General features: G+C 39.0%; 1 protein-coding gene across 1 annotated transcript in view; it reads left to right on the top strand.

Moving 5' to 3' along the window:
* Positions 1-1,856: 1,856 nt before the first annotated feature.
* LOC140519166 (uncharacterized) overlaps positions 1,857-13,315 on the top strand; it is a 57,012-nt gene continuing 45,553 nt past the window's right edge. Inside the window, exon 1 of the mRNA XM_072631947.1 lies at positions 1,857-2,066. Coding sequence (XP_072488048.1) covers positions 1,861-2,066 — 206 coding nt within the window. The 5' untranslated portion in view covers positions 1,857-1,860. The remainder of the gene's footprint in view (positions 2,067-13,315) is intronic.

A 13,315-nucleotide genomic window follows, 5' to 3' on the forward strand; every position in this document is an offset into this window, starting at 1 on the left:
TTGGAATTAGGAAGACTTGGATTCGAATTTCACTTTTGGCATTTATGAGCTGTGCCACTTAATCTTTGAGTCTTGAGTATCTACTAGGACTTATTTACTGAGTCATAAATGGTTGCTGCACTGATAGAGGTAGTTCCCACGCAGCCATTCTATATGATGATGAAATCAAAGACCCTTTGTGAATTTGCAAAATAAAGAAACAATTTCTTTGCCAAGGCAATATCTAGCAGAACTAGATATTGTCTCTAGATACCTTTAGAGGGATAGAATGAGATATTCATTTTCAAGGGAGGCCAAAGTCTAGATTTATTTTGATTAATTACACTTGTTTGTCCCAAGGGAGACCTTTGATTTTGGGGGTTGGGATGGAACGTGGGAAGCATTTATAGAGGGTAAAGCCATGATAGTGATGCCAAAAAAAAAAGACAAGAATATTGATGAAATATTTTCATAACACTAAGAAGAAAGAAGAAGGAAATTCAGAAAGAGACACAGACTAGCAGTACAATTTTGGAACCATCAATTTATGCACTAAAATAAGCAAACAAAAAAAGTCCCTAATGATCTATATATAACAGGTTTTAGTTTCATATTCAACTCTTTTTCTGCTCCTTGTATATGGAAATGATGATGTTTATCAAGTTAATAATAATAAAAAAGAAATTTAAGAAAGAAATATTTCCACTCCTCAATATTTTATTTATGATGCTTCTCCATAATATGCCTCAGTCTAAGAGGATACAATTCCGTGGTGTTGGCAACAGAAAGCTGGCTGAGTGCAGTCTCATTAAAAAAACAAGTTAGAAACACTCCTGTTATTTTCGATATTATCACATAAGACCAAAAGGAATATTGATCAGAAACTTTATTCCTGATGCTGTGGTTAGTAGAGCACACCGGCTCCGTGGAGTACCACTGATCATTGGAGGAGGTTCAAGCAGTAACCAGCAGGGGTTACTTCTAGCTCATCTTTGTCTTAAGGAGATTGGCCCCTCAGGTGGGTTACTCCTCAGGAGTGAGTTGGAGTCAGCTTGGACAGCTTTTGAGAACATGTTAAATTTCAATGTGAACATTTAGACTTTTGTAGCAAACACTACAAATCAGAGCTTGATTCATTATTTTGTTTGTTTAGACTTAAGAATATGGTGGAGAAAATGTTAACAATTTACATTAAACTTGAAAGTGTGCCCTCCAGTTTTTGGAAAGTCAGTTGTTGAACATTTATCAGAATATCCCTGATTACTCTCCAAGTGTTGTACAGACTATAGATGGTGTTTGTATACCCTTTGACTGGTTTCTTTCCTTTCAAGTTGGGTGCCTTCTCTTCTTGATATGTTTGACCTATTTAGGGCTAGAGCCAGTGGATCATAGCTCAGGGATGGGTTGTACAGTAAATGTTCTTTTTGGGGCAGAGGGGCAATCAGGGATTTTAAATATCTATTTATAATGGGAAATAAGACAAATCAACTTGGTAGTGGAATCAACTACTCTGGGATACCCACAAAGAAGTTGCCTGATAGGAGAGGAATTAATTGGATATCTTCTCAGGGCCTCAGTTTCCTCATCTGTAAAAAGAGAGGCTATGACTACATGATTCCTAAGATCCCTTCTAACTCTAAATCCTGTGACCTTGTGAACCTTTACCATCCCACGAGAAGGGAGAAAGGGAACACTTTTTTCCACAGGCTAAAAGCAAGATTTGCTCTCCCTTCCTGACTGACCTTGAATGACAAATTCAAAATGAATGAAATGTGTCACAAGCATAGACTTGCCACCCATATAGCTGTACTTTTAAGAGAAATAATTGCAGTTGTCAATGTTTGTAAATGTATTCTCCATTCTGTTTGCAGCTTGAACCCAATGGAGGCTTTCCGCTTGTATGACACCAGCTCAATTACCTATAACAAAAACATTGAGAGAATTATCTCCCCAATGGTTGCCCAACTTTGCCATTTAATTATCTCAATAGAGAGGAGTGATATGAAGAATGAAGCATTTACTGACTTAGGAGCAATGGCAGAGGAGTTGGCAAAAGCCAGTGAACAACTGGCACATCTTGCAAGAAGGTAATAATTCCTCAAACCCAAACCCACTTATGTATGTCATTTGTCAGAGCATGTGGTGGCATCGTTGGTGAGTTTTTAATAAGACCTTTGTTTAAGGTCTAATTTGACCTCCATGTGTCAAGGATGTATTATTTTTTTTGGTGCTGGGAATTCCCTCTACTGACAACAATCATATTCTGCCCATAATAACAATGAATAATAGTTGACATTCATGAAGCACTTTAAAATTCTTAGTATACTTTACATATAATATTTCATTTGATTCTTGCAATAATCTTGTAAGAGAGATTATCTTCACTTTATGGTTAAGGGAACTGAGGTCAAAGAAGTTAAAGATTTTACTATAGGTACATAGCTAGTAGGTATGAGAGGTAGGATTTGAACCCAGATCATGGTGTTCACAGTTAGAATCAAGAAGACCCAAATTCAAATCTTGCCTTAGATACTGACTGACTATGTGACCCTGTAAAAATTACTTCACATCTTTCAGACTGAGTTTCCTCATCTATATAGGGGAGATACTAATACCTACCTCACAGGCTGGAGCAAACGAGATGATACATGTGAAACATTTAAAAAAACTAAAGGGCTGTATAAATGTCAGCTATTCTTATTCTTATTCCTGAATCTAGAGCCTTCTGTATACTTTGCCACATTGACTCCCTAAGGCAAGGGTTCTTGACCCTTTTTTATTGCCACGGCCCCTTGGGCAGTTTTTGAAGCCTATGAACACCTCTTTCAGATTAAAACTGCTAAAGGTATAAAACAAAATACACAGAATTACAAGGAAAATCAATTACATTAAAATATAGTTCTCTAAAATATTTTTTAAAAAGGTTCATGGACTCCAGATGAACAATAATAATTATAAGCAGTAATATAAATAGTGCATTATGAGTCACAAGGCACTATCTCATTTTTATCCTCACAAAAGACCTCAAAGGTAGGTGCTATTATCTTCATTTTACAGAGAAAGAAATGTAGTTAAGTAGTGGTTAAGTGACTTGCCTGGGGTCACATACTAGTTATATGTCTAGGGCTTTATAAACTCAGATCTTCCCGTTTGCAAGGTCTTGTCTCTAGGACCCAATCTCCACTGTACCAGTCAGCTGCCTCAGTTTGAGCAGGAATTCTTGTCCCCTACTCAAATGCCTAGTCACGATATAATTTTCATATGAGTGGTTTTGTTCTTTTTCACTGTGAATTGTTTAAGGAAAAGATAACCTAAACATTTATTGCCAGGGCTCATCCTACAGGTAGACAAATTCTAGATATGTTCCTAGGAAGACTTTTTACGGTTCACTCTGTTTCAACTCCTTAATTTTATAGATGAAGAAACCGAGACCTAGAAACTTTAAGTGACTTCAACAGCAATTCAGTTTACCAAACATATAAAAAGTGGAAGGTTCCTAGCCCCTACCCCCTTTGCTGGGTAGAACATTTGTGGAGAATTGAGGGGAAGAAATGAGATCCTATGAATGGGTTGCAACCTGCATCACTGAAGGTTGGAACTCTCAGAATATGGAACTATGTGCAAGGTACTATGTAAGAGTTGAAAAACTATATAGATTTTGCTTATAAATATTTTACAATTTAGTTGAAGGATTAAGACTTATACAAATGAGACTGTGATAAGTACAAAGGAAAGGTCAAGTAGAGAGATATCAGAGATACTAAGAGGGAGGGACAACATTTGTTCTGAGGGACAGGAAAGGCCTCTTAGAGGAAGGGGCACCTGAGTTGTGGCCTTGAAAGAAGCAAAGGCTTTCAACAGAGCCAGTGCCTGGCACAGGGGGTGGTAGGAGCACCTGTATAGAAATAGGAAAGAGTTGGACAAGATCAGATAATGGCTACTAGTCTAAATTTGGTTGGAATATGAAGGGAGTTTATGAGATGAAACTGGAAAGTAGATTGGATCCAGACTATAGAGGATCGTGAATGCCAGAGTAAGGAGTCTGTATTTTATCCTATATAGATAATGGTGTCTAACTGAAGGTGGACTTGGGAATTATGTAGTTAGATGTGTTTGCGAAGGATGCTTTGACAGTAGTGTGAAGACTGACCTGTAGAGAAGAAAGACTGGAGGCAGGGAGACCCATTAGGAATCTAATCTAGTATTGGTAAGAAGTAATGAGGGAATGGAAGTGGGAGGAGAAAGGAGGGCACATATGTGCATGGAAAGTGACTGGCAGAATTGACTAAATTTGACAGCTCATTGGAAGAATATGGTTATGGAAGTTTATGGAAGAGTCAAAGATAACACAGAGGTTTTTAAGACTGTGTTACTGAGAGAATGAATGGTAGTACTGGCAACAAGAATAGTGATTGGAAGAGGCAGGTTTTGTGGAGAAGATGCTTCACCTTTGGATATATTGATTTTGAAGTATTCAGTAAGATTCCCAGGTACAGAGGTCCAATAGGCAATGGAAAATTCCAGACTGGGAAGAAGTAGGGAATGGAGATGTAGATTTGGAAGCCATTTTTCTAGATGTCATGGATCATGGACCTATAGCTAGAAAGGACCTCAGAGATAAAATCGAATCCAAGTCCCTCACTTTATGGGTGAGAAAACTCAGGTCCAGAGAAATTAAGTCCTTTGCTCAAGATCATACAAGTAGTAAGTATCAAAGATATAGGAACACAGGTGCTCTGTGTGCAGAACCAATTTTCTTATACCACAATCATAGTAAGACTGGATAATATGGCCAAAGGAAGGAGTGGAAATATGGGGGAAGAAGACTGAGGACAAAATCTTTGTGGATGCCAAGACTTAGGTGGAAGGGGAAGAAGAAAAAGAGAAACCAGCAAAAGAAACTGGGCAGCAATCAGATAGATTGATAGTCAGATAGTCAGCAGTGTTGTGGAAACCAGAAGATGAAAGAATATCAGGAATGATATGATTGATTGTCAAATGTAATAGCTCAAGGAAGATGAAGACAGAGAAATGCCACCTGGGTTGGATGGGACCTCAAAGATGATCACTTTCTCATTAAATGGGAGGAACAGAGAGTGTCCTTAATGCTAGAACCCAGATAATGAAAGCAACAGCACAAAGGACTCTCGATTAGATCATTGGTGACCTTGGGAAGAGTGTTTTGAGTAGCTAAAGGCTGTCACTAACTCTGTGATCTTAAGCATATAATTTAAACTCTCCAGAACAGTTATTTCATTTATAAAATGAGACAGATGACCTCTAAGGTGCCTTCCTGTTGTAGGCATTCATGATTCAATCAATAGATAACCCCTAATTTTCCTTTAGCTACAGCATTCTATGGTTTATAACTAACTTCAGGGATGTTCTAACTTTGAGGAAGGGGCTGTTTAAAACTCATTTGTCCCTAAGTGCATTAGACACCACTAACCTCAGCCGAAATTCCTTACAGATTAACTTTGTGATATAAAATTAATGCTGGGAAAGTTTAACCTTATGTGACTTCCTCTCCAGCTATTTCAATACAAACTGAATGTTCAATTGCACCATGGGCTTCTGGTACATTAATTATGAAGGGAATTATCCATCCTCCAGTTCATGGTGAAACCATAAAACCTGCATCTCAGGGTACAATTACAAATAATTAATATTATCCATTGGTTTCAAGCTCCATTAGGCTTTTAGAGAAGCTCCTCAAAGGGATAAAGTGGTAATAATCAGCGCAGAGAAAAAGGGATTCAGTGCCAAGAAGCAGCCCAGGGAAGCTTTTGTCATGACTTTTTCTGTGCTTCAGGTACTGAGAAGAATTTGCTACTTCAGCATCTCTCAGGGTTGTCTGATTGGCCCTGACTTGGTTTCCTGGTAGCTGGCCTAGGCTGCATCCTCACCCTCTTTTATTCTGAGATGGATCAGCTCCAGGGAAAATGTTTACTAGTATCATTTTGCAAAGCACCAACTAGTTCTATAGGAGCTTTTAATCTCACTAAGTGAAATCCTGATTAAGGTTTCTGTACATTGTTTGGTAAGTGTGGGGCAGTATAAAGAGAAGAGGCCTTGGAGTCAGAATACCTGGGTTGTAGGCTGGGTTCTAATACTGTCTACCCATGTGACTATATATATGGGCAAATCATTTCATTTCTCTCAGACTCAATTTTCTCACCTGTCAATTGTGATATATATACTCATAGGTTTGCTATGAGGAATTTTGTTTTGTAAGTCTTAAAGCACTATGCTAGTATGAGATGACGTGGAGTAGAAATATGGGAGAAGGCTGAGAACAAAATCTTCATGGATGCCCAGATTTGGGTGGGAGAAGACGAGAAAGAGAAACCAGCAAATAAAACTGAGGAGCTGTCAGATAGGTATCATTATTGTTAGGTGTGTAGCAAACGTCAAGAAAGCATTTGTCTGGGACCTTTCCTGCAGGCTGAGGTCCTTGCAAGAGGATCTACCTTTGTAATGAGTGTTGTACGGGGAGGGAATAGTATACATCTCTAGTTGAAGGATTTTATTTTTATTTAATTTTTTCTCAACAACATGTAAAAGCAATTTTTAACATTTTTAAAAATTTCAAGTTCCAAATTCTCTCCTTCCCTCTCTCCTAGAGCCTCCTCCTCTTTGAGAAGACAAACAATTTGCTATAGGTTATACATGTGCAGTCATGCCAAATGTATTTCCATATTAGCCATGTTGCAAAAGAAAACGGACAAAAGAAAAATAAAGAAAGTAAAAAAGTATCTGCTTTGATCTGCATTCAGACTCCATCAGTCACTTGAAGGATTCTTAATTTTTTTGTGTGTCACAGATGCCTTTGGCAGTCTCAGGGAACCCACTCAGAATAATGTATTGTTTTAAAAAATGCATAAAATAAAATATTTTTCATATTTATTTTTGTTTTATAAATTTATTTTATATTTTAAATAAAAATTTTAAAATAAAAATATATTTTAATATTACATATAAATAAAATGTGTGTATATCTTAAAATAAAATAGTATTACAAAGGAAACCAAAGGTTAGTGAAAATAAAGATGTAACTTTTTTTTCTACTCCAAATTCACAAACTCCCTAAAAAGTGTCCATGGACCCCAGGTTCAGAACCTCTTCTCTCGTTACATTTTTTTGCTATGCTTCTTTATCACCTAGTCTGACCCTAGTTGGTACATGGCCTAGATGAAGGGTTCTTCACTTGGACCCCTCTGTGGATAAATTCCAGCAGGTCTATGAACTTGGATAGGAAAAAATTACGTCTCTCACTGAAATCTAGCATTCCTTAATTATTTAAAACAAACAAACATTATTCTGAGGAGTCCATAGGCTTTGGAAGACTGCCAATGATATCCATGATACACAAAAATGATTAAGAGCTGCTAAGAACATCTGAACAAGGCCCTGCCTATCACCTTCCAAATGACCCCTGCCTCTCAGATATTCTAGTTCTCTGTCCTGCTTCCTCAGGGCTTATTTATGTGCTTCTTGCAGAGAAGACTTCAGAGCATCTGATAGCAACTCTCAAGTCCTGTCATGAGCTAGCAACATGGTCTTTCTCCAGGCCTACCACAGTGTCTTGCAAACAGTAGGTCCTTAATAAATTTTTGTTGAATTGAAAGAAGCTCAACAGTATATTGCCTTTATTTGAATATAGCACGCGCTTGATAATGGTTGACCCAAATATTTTCAAAGGTATTGTTGTACATCTCATTTAAGTTCTTAGATTTAGCAACCAAAAGTGCTGGGGGTTTTTCTATTGGAATGTAAGGTCCTTGAAGGCAGGGATTGTGTTTTGACTTTGTATTCTCAGTACTTGGGGTATATGGGATATTCAGGAAGGACTAGCACCACTGGCGTGAGGGCTTGCCTAGCCCTCTTCAGGTCTTCTGGTCCTCCTTTGGTGTCTACCTGGCATTCAACTCTTATCTGTGGTTTCAGGAAGCTATAGAATGAGCAGTTGCCCCTGCCCAGCAAACCATCATGGTAGATGGGCTAAATGAGATTGAGGGTACTAATGGGCCTTAAACCTATCAGTGGGTTAAGGGGGTGTCTAATGCAAGCATAAAAAGATGTCTCCTGGCAGAATGGGCAGAGGAGAATGGTTTGTTTGAGGGCCCATGAAGGTGACTGAAGCAGGCTCTGTGGAGCTCTTACAGCTTGATCAGACATTGAAGATGCCAAGGTCATCCACCATATCCTGGGCTATTGCCAGTTGTTCAGACTGTTGTCCTGCCACTGGACTTCAATGCCTCTGGAAGAGAAAGTGAAGCTGATGACTTTGTGCAGCTCTGCTTCACTTAAATCCAATTCATGCATGAGTTAAGACCACCCTACGATGTCACTGATTCTCCTCAAAAATGAAGGACAAACAACAATGTAACATGGTGCCTGACATATAATAAGCCCTTAATAAATTCTTGCTGATTGACTTAGATTTGACTTCCTTTTTAATTGGAAAGATAAGGAGACTTGTGACAACCTTTCAACAGATCAGTCCAGTGAATTTAGAGTTTTCTATCCACAGGGCAATTCACTGACTGTTGACCAAGAGACACTCCTTGATAGTAGTATCAGTGAAAATCTAAGCACCTTTTGCATAGCTCTTTTTTTGCCTTATGGAGACTATTTTCCATTCTCTGTGACTTTGCACTAGCTGTTCCCCATATCTAGAATGGTCTGCTCTCACCTTTGCCTCTTAGTTTCTTTGACTTTCTTTAGGATTCAGCTCAAATTCCATGTACTCCAAGAGACCTTTTCTGGTTTTACTCCCCAACTCCCTCACTACTTCCTTCTCACACTCCAGCTGCTAATACTTTTCCTTTCAAAATGTCTTCCATTACTATGTACATATCTTGTAATAACCTACTTTTTTACATGTTGTCTCCCCAATAGGACTATAGGTCCTTAAGGACAGAGACTGTGTTTTTGCCTTTCTTTATATCCTCAGAACTTAACACAGTGCCTGGCATGTAGTAAACACTTAATAACTTCTTGTTGACTTGACTTTTTGACAATAAAATATGAAAATTAATACAGGACCAGGTCTTCTGATAAAAACAAAAAAGATTGTAGATGCTCCCTAGTGCCAGAGGTCCCTCCTGGTAGTATGTAGGGCATTAGAAGGATGAAGGCTATACCCCAGGACCAGCTCTAAGAAAAATTGTGAAGGTAAAGTATGTTATAAACCTTAAGGTATCACATAAGTCATAGAAATGTCAGATGTCATTATTGTGATCATTTAATCAGAATCCTTGAAGATCCTTGAAGTATTGTTTTAGACTCAAAGAAAGAAAGTTATAAAAGGTAGAATGACAGGGAGTAGTGAAGCTGGGGATCAGTAGGTCTTGCCCCCTTTGTTTTCAAATTATAACATATGGACATCCACCTTTTCTGCCTATTTATAAGACCTGTTCTATTTCCTATTCATTAACCTACTGTGGACACATCTGATCTATCTCCAATCAGTTCGTAAGCATTTATTAATCACTTAGGTGTGGCAGGGCATTGTTGGTACTATGGGGAACAGTTTAAAATTTTAATGCTCCTCATTTGATGGTAGGGAAGGAGGGCTTCCACCACCTTTAAGGAAAATTGGTAGAGAGGGAAAAAAGCGGATAGAGTGGATAAAAGCTAGCAAACTTAATTTGTTTCTGTCCTTCCTGAGATCATATGGAGTAGTAGGTAGAGAGGGGTTGAAAGTGAGAGGGAAGGGTTGAAGTTTATTTCAGGGCTAGTTTAGCAAGCTAGGAAAAGAATAGGAATCTGGCTCTGGGGCCATGAGATCTGAGTATCTTCTTTTTTTTTTTTTTTTTTAATGTTTTTACTTCTGCTTTCAAGATAGAGAAGTGAGAAAGAAACCCTCTGAAGCCCTCCAAAATTCCCCTTCAAACAATTAGAAAACCACCTCAGAATTGATCTAGGAGTAGGGAAGCAGTTTACCAGCTTGGCAGAAGAGGTCTATCTCACTGGGATGTGAGGGAAGCCAGATCCAAGAGCAGCAGCCAGCCTCACAGCAGGGGGCCTGCAGCGTGGTTCTAATTCCTGGGGAAATTGTGTGTTTGTCCTTTGTTGCTGAAGATCATGCCATAAGACAAATAATAACATGACTTGCACTTGACTTTGTTTTGAGTGAGGGAGGGCTGTGCAGGTCTTGACCAGATGTTCATCAGGATGACTGGAGATGACCCAGGATGAGGTAATTGGGGTCAAGTAACTTGCCCAAGATCACACGGCTAGTGAGTGTCAAGTGTCTGAGGTGAGATTTGACCTGACTCCTGCACTGGTGCTCTATCCACTGCACCACCTAGTTGCCTTATCTGGGGAAATCCAACAAACCAGCAGCCCTTTAAGCAAGTGTAATGTTAATGGGATTTAACATCTTCTCCACCTATTAAATCACCTCATGTGATTTAATTATCATTATCTATTAAGTGAAGCTTGTTTAGGGGAGGTTTGCTGATAGGAAGGCTTTCACATCTTTTGCTAATTTCTAATTAGGCACTGAGTCAGGAGGGTTGTGATGCCTTGTGGCCCTGAGAAGTGTATATATACTCTGAATGGGTAGTTTACTTTGGGGGCTTGGTTATGAGAAAGATCTTGTGATTCCCTGGTTGAGACTCTGAGTGTCTATGTGTTCAGAGCCCCCTGACTGCTCAGATGTAAAAGCTCTCTCGATCCAGGGATGTATGTAAAATGTATATCAATATTGTTTTGATTCAGGCAGTAGTAGGTCTTTATTTTTCTGCTTGTATTTTCTCTGTTTGCATTTTCTCTGAAGTTCAGGGGTGCTGACTTATCCCATGAACTAGTGAATATAATTAAAAAAGATTGTTGACCCCTTAAACATCTATCTTTCCCAGTAAAGTAGATCTAAGAACCTGTGCTAGCGGTCACTCTGGATTTGCCAGGGTGCTTGCTATTATAGCAAGTGAGCAATTTCTGCCACAACACAGGAAGGTCACCCCAGCAAAGCCACCAGCAAGGTCTTGACCTTGCTAACCAGTAGTGAAGCCCCTCCCCAGGGTTGGCCAACAGTGAGATCCTACCCTTGGGGCCTACCAAAAACAAAATCCTTCCTCCAGGGCTAGCCATCAGAAAAACTCTGTTATCATAACAATCCAACAGCAAGGCTCCACCTGGAGCAGATCAGCAGTTAAACCTCACATCCAGGGAGGCCAACAGGGAATTCCACACCCCTACCCCAGTACAAACCAGAAAGGAAGCCTAATCTCCAAAGAAAGCAAGTCAAATTTCCCTTTTCAGAACTCGATAAATTCAATGAGAAAATAAACAAGAAAGAAGTTGAAGAGGTGAATAAAATTGTGGAAGAATTAGATATGATAGATCTCTGGGGGAAATTAAATGGTAATAGAAAGGAATATGCCTTTTTCTCAGCAATATATGGCACCTACACAAAAAATGACCATGTATTAAGACATAAAAAATTACAACCAAATGCAGAAAAACAGAAATAGTAAATTAATCCTTTTCATATTCCAAGCCCTTTGATCCCTTAATGCAGAAGCTGCTAGATCTTGTGTTTTCCTGATTGTATTTCCACAATACTCAAATTGTTTCTTTCTAGCTGCTTGCAGTATTTTCTCCTTGATCTGGAAACTCTGGAATTTGGCTACAGTATTCCTAGGAGTTTCTCTTTGTGGATCTCTTTCAGGAGGTGATGGGTGGATTCTTTCAATATTTATTTTGCCCTCTGGTTCTAGAATATCAGGGCAGTTTTCCCTGATAATTTCATGAAAGATGATGTCTAGGCTCTTTTTTTGATCATGGCTTTCAGGTAGGCCCATAATTTTTAACTTGTCTCTCCTGGATCTATTTTCCAGGTCAGTTGTTTTTCCAATGAGATATTTCACATTATCTTCCCATTTTTATTCTTTTGGTTTTGTTTTGTGATTTCTTGGTTCTCATAAAGTCATTAGCCTCCATCTGTTCCATTCTAATTTTTAAAGAACTATTTTCTTCAGTGAGTTTTTGAACCTCCTTTTCCATTTGACTAATTCTGCTTTTTAAAGCATTCTTCTCTTCATTGACGTTTTGAACCTCTTTTGCCAATTGAGTTAGCCTGTTTTTAAAGTGTTATTTCCTTCAGCATTTTTTTGGTTCTCCTTTAGCAAGCTATTGACTCGCTTTTCATGATTTTCTTGCATCTCTCTCATTTCTCTTCCCAATTTTTCCTCCACCTCTCTTACTTGATTTTCAAAATCCTTTTTGAACTCTCCCATGGCCTGAGACCATTGCATATTTATTTTGGAAGTTTTGGATGCAGAAGTCTTGACTTTTATGTTTTCCCCTGATGGTAAACATTGTTCTTCCTCATCCAGAAGGATAGGAGAGAATACTTGTTCACCAAGAAAGTAACCTTGTATAGTCTTATTTTTTCCCTTTTTTGGGCATTTTCCTAACCTGTTACTTGACTTTTTGGTCCTTTGTCAAGAGTAAGGGACCTGTAAGTTCTCAGTAGCTCCAAGGTGGCACAATCAAGGGAGAGGAATTTACTGCTCAGGGACCTCCAGCTCTGCCACACCCCAGGACCATGCTCAAGGCTGAGGTTCAGATCAGCTGCTCAATTCTCCCAGGGTCTTTAAGCTGAGTGCTCCAACAATGGACCCTGGCTGCCATCATAGCCTCCAGATGTTGCCGCCTGAGGCTGGGGCTAGGGGAAGACTCTGCTCCCTTCTTGCTGTGGTTGAAAAAGCCCTCTCACTGACCTTTGGTGCCTGTGGGTTAAGGAATCTGCTAACTGCTGCTGCTGCCAGGGATTCTGCCCTTGAAGCCTGCTCAGGTCTTGCTCTTCCTGGTGCTGTGTGGCCAAGGCTGGGCTGGGCTCCACTCTGTGTCCAGTGCAATAGACCTTTCCCATTGGCCTTCCAGGTCACCCTGGGCTAGAAATCTCCTCCACTCCATTGTTTTATGGCTTCTTCTGCTCTAGAATTTGTTGAGAGTCTTTCTTTACAGGTATTTTATGGGCTGGGGAGAAGAGCTAGAGCATGTGTGTCTTTCTACTCTGCCATTTTGGCTCTGCACCCCAAATTAATCCTGTTCAGATCATAATGTAATAAAACCTACATTTAATAATGGACAATAGAGAGATTAAAAATTAACTGGAAATGAAATTACCTAAACCTAAAAACAAGTAGGTCAAAGAACAAATTACAGAAGCAATCAATACTTTCATTAAAGTAAATGACAACAACGAGGCAACATACCAAAATTTATGGGATGTACATTTATATCTCTAATTGCTTACATCAATAAAATAGAGAGAAAGTAGATCAATAAATTGGACATGCAACTAAAAAAAACTAGAAAA

This window comes from Notamacropus eugenii, chromosome 1 (assembly GCF_028372415.1).
Source record: "Notamacropus eugenii isolate mMacEug1 chromosome 1, mMacEug1.pri_v2, whole genome shotgun sequence".
Lineage (NCBI taxonomy): Eukaryota > Metazoa > Chordata > Mammalia > Diprotodontia > Macropodidae > Notamacropus > Notamacropus eugenii.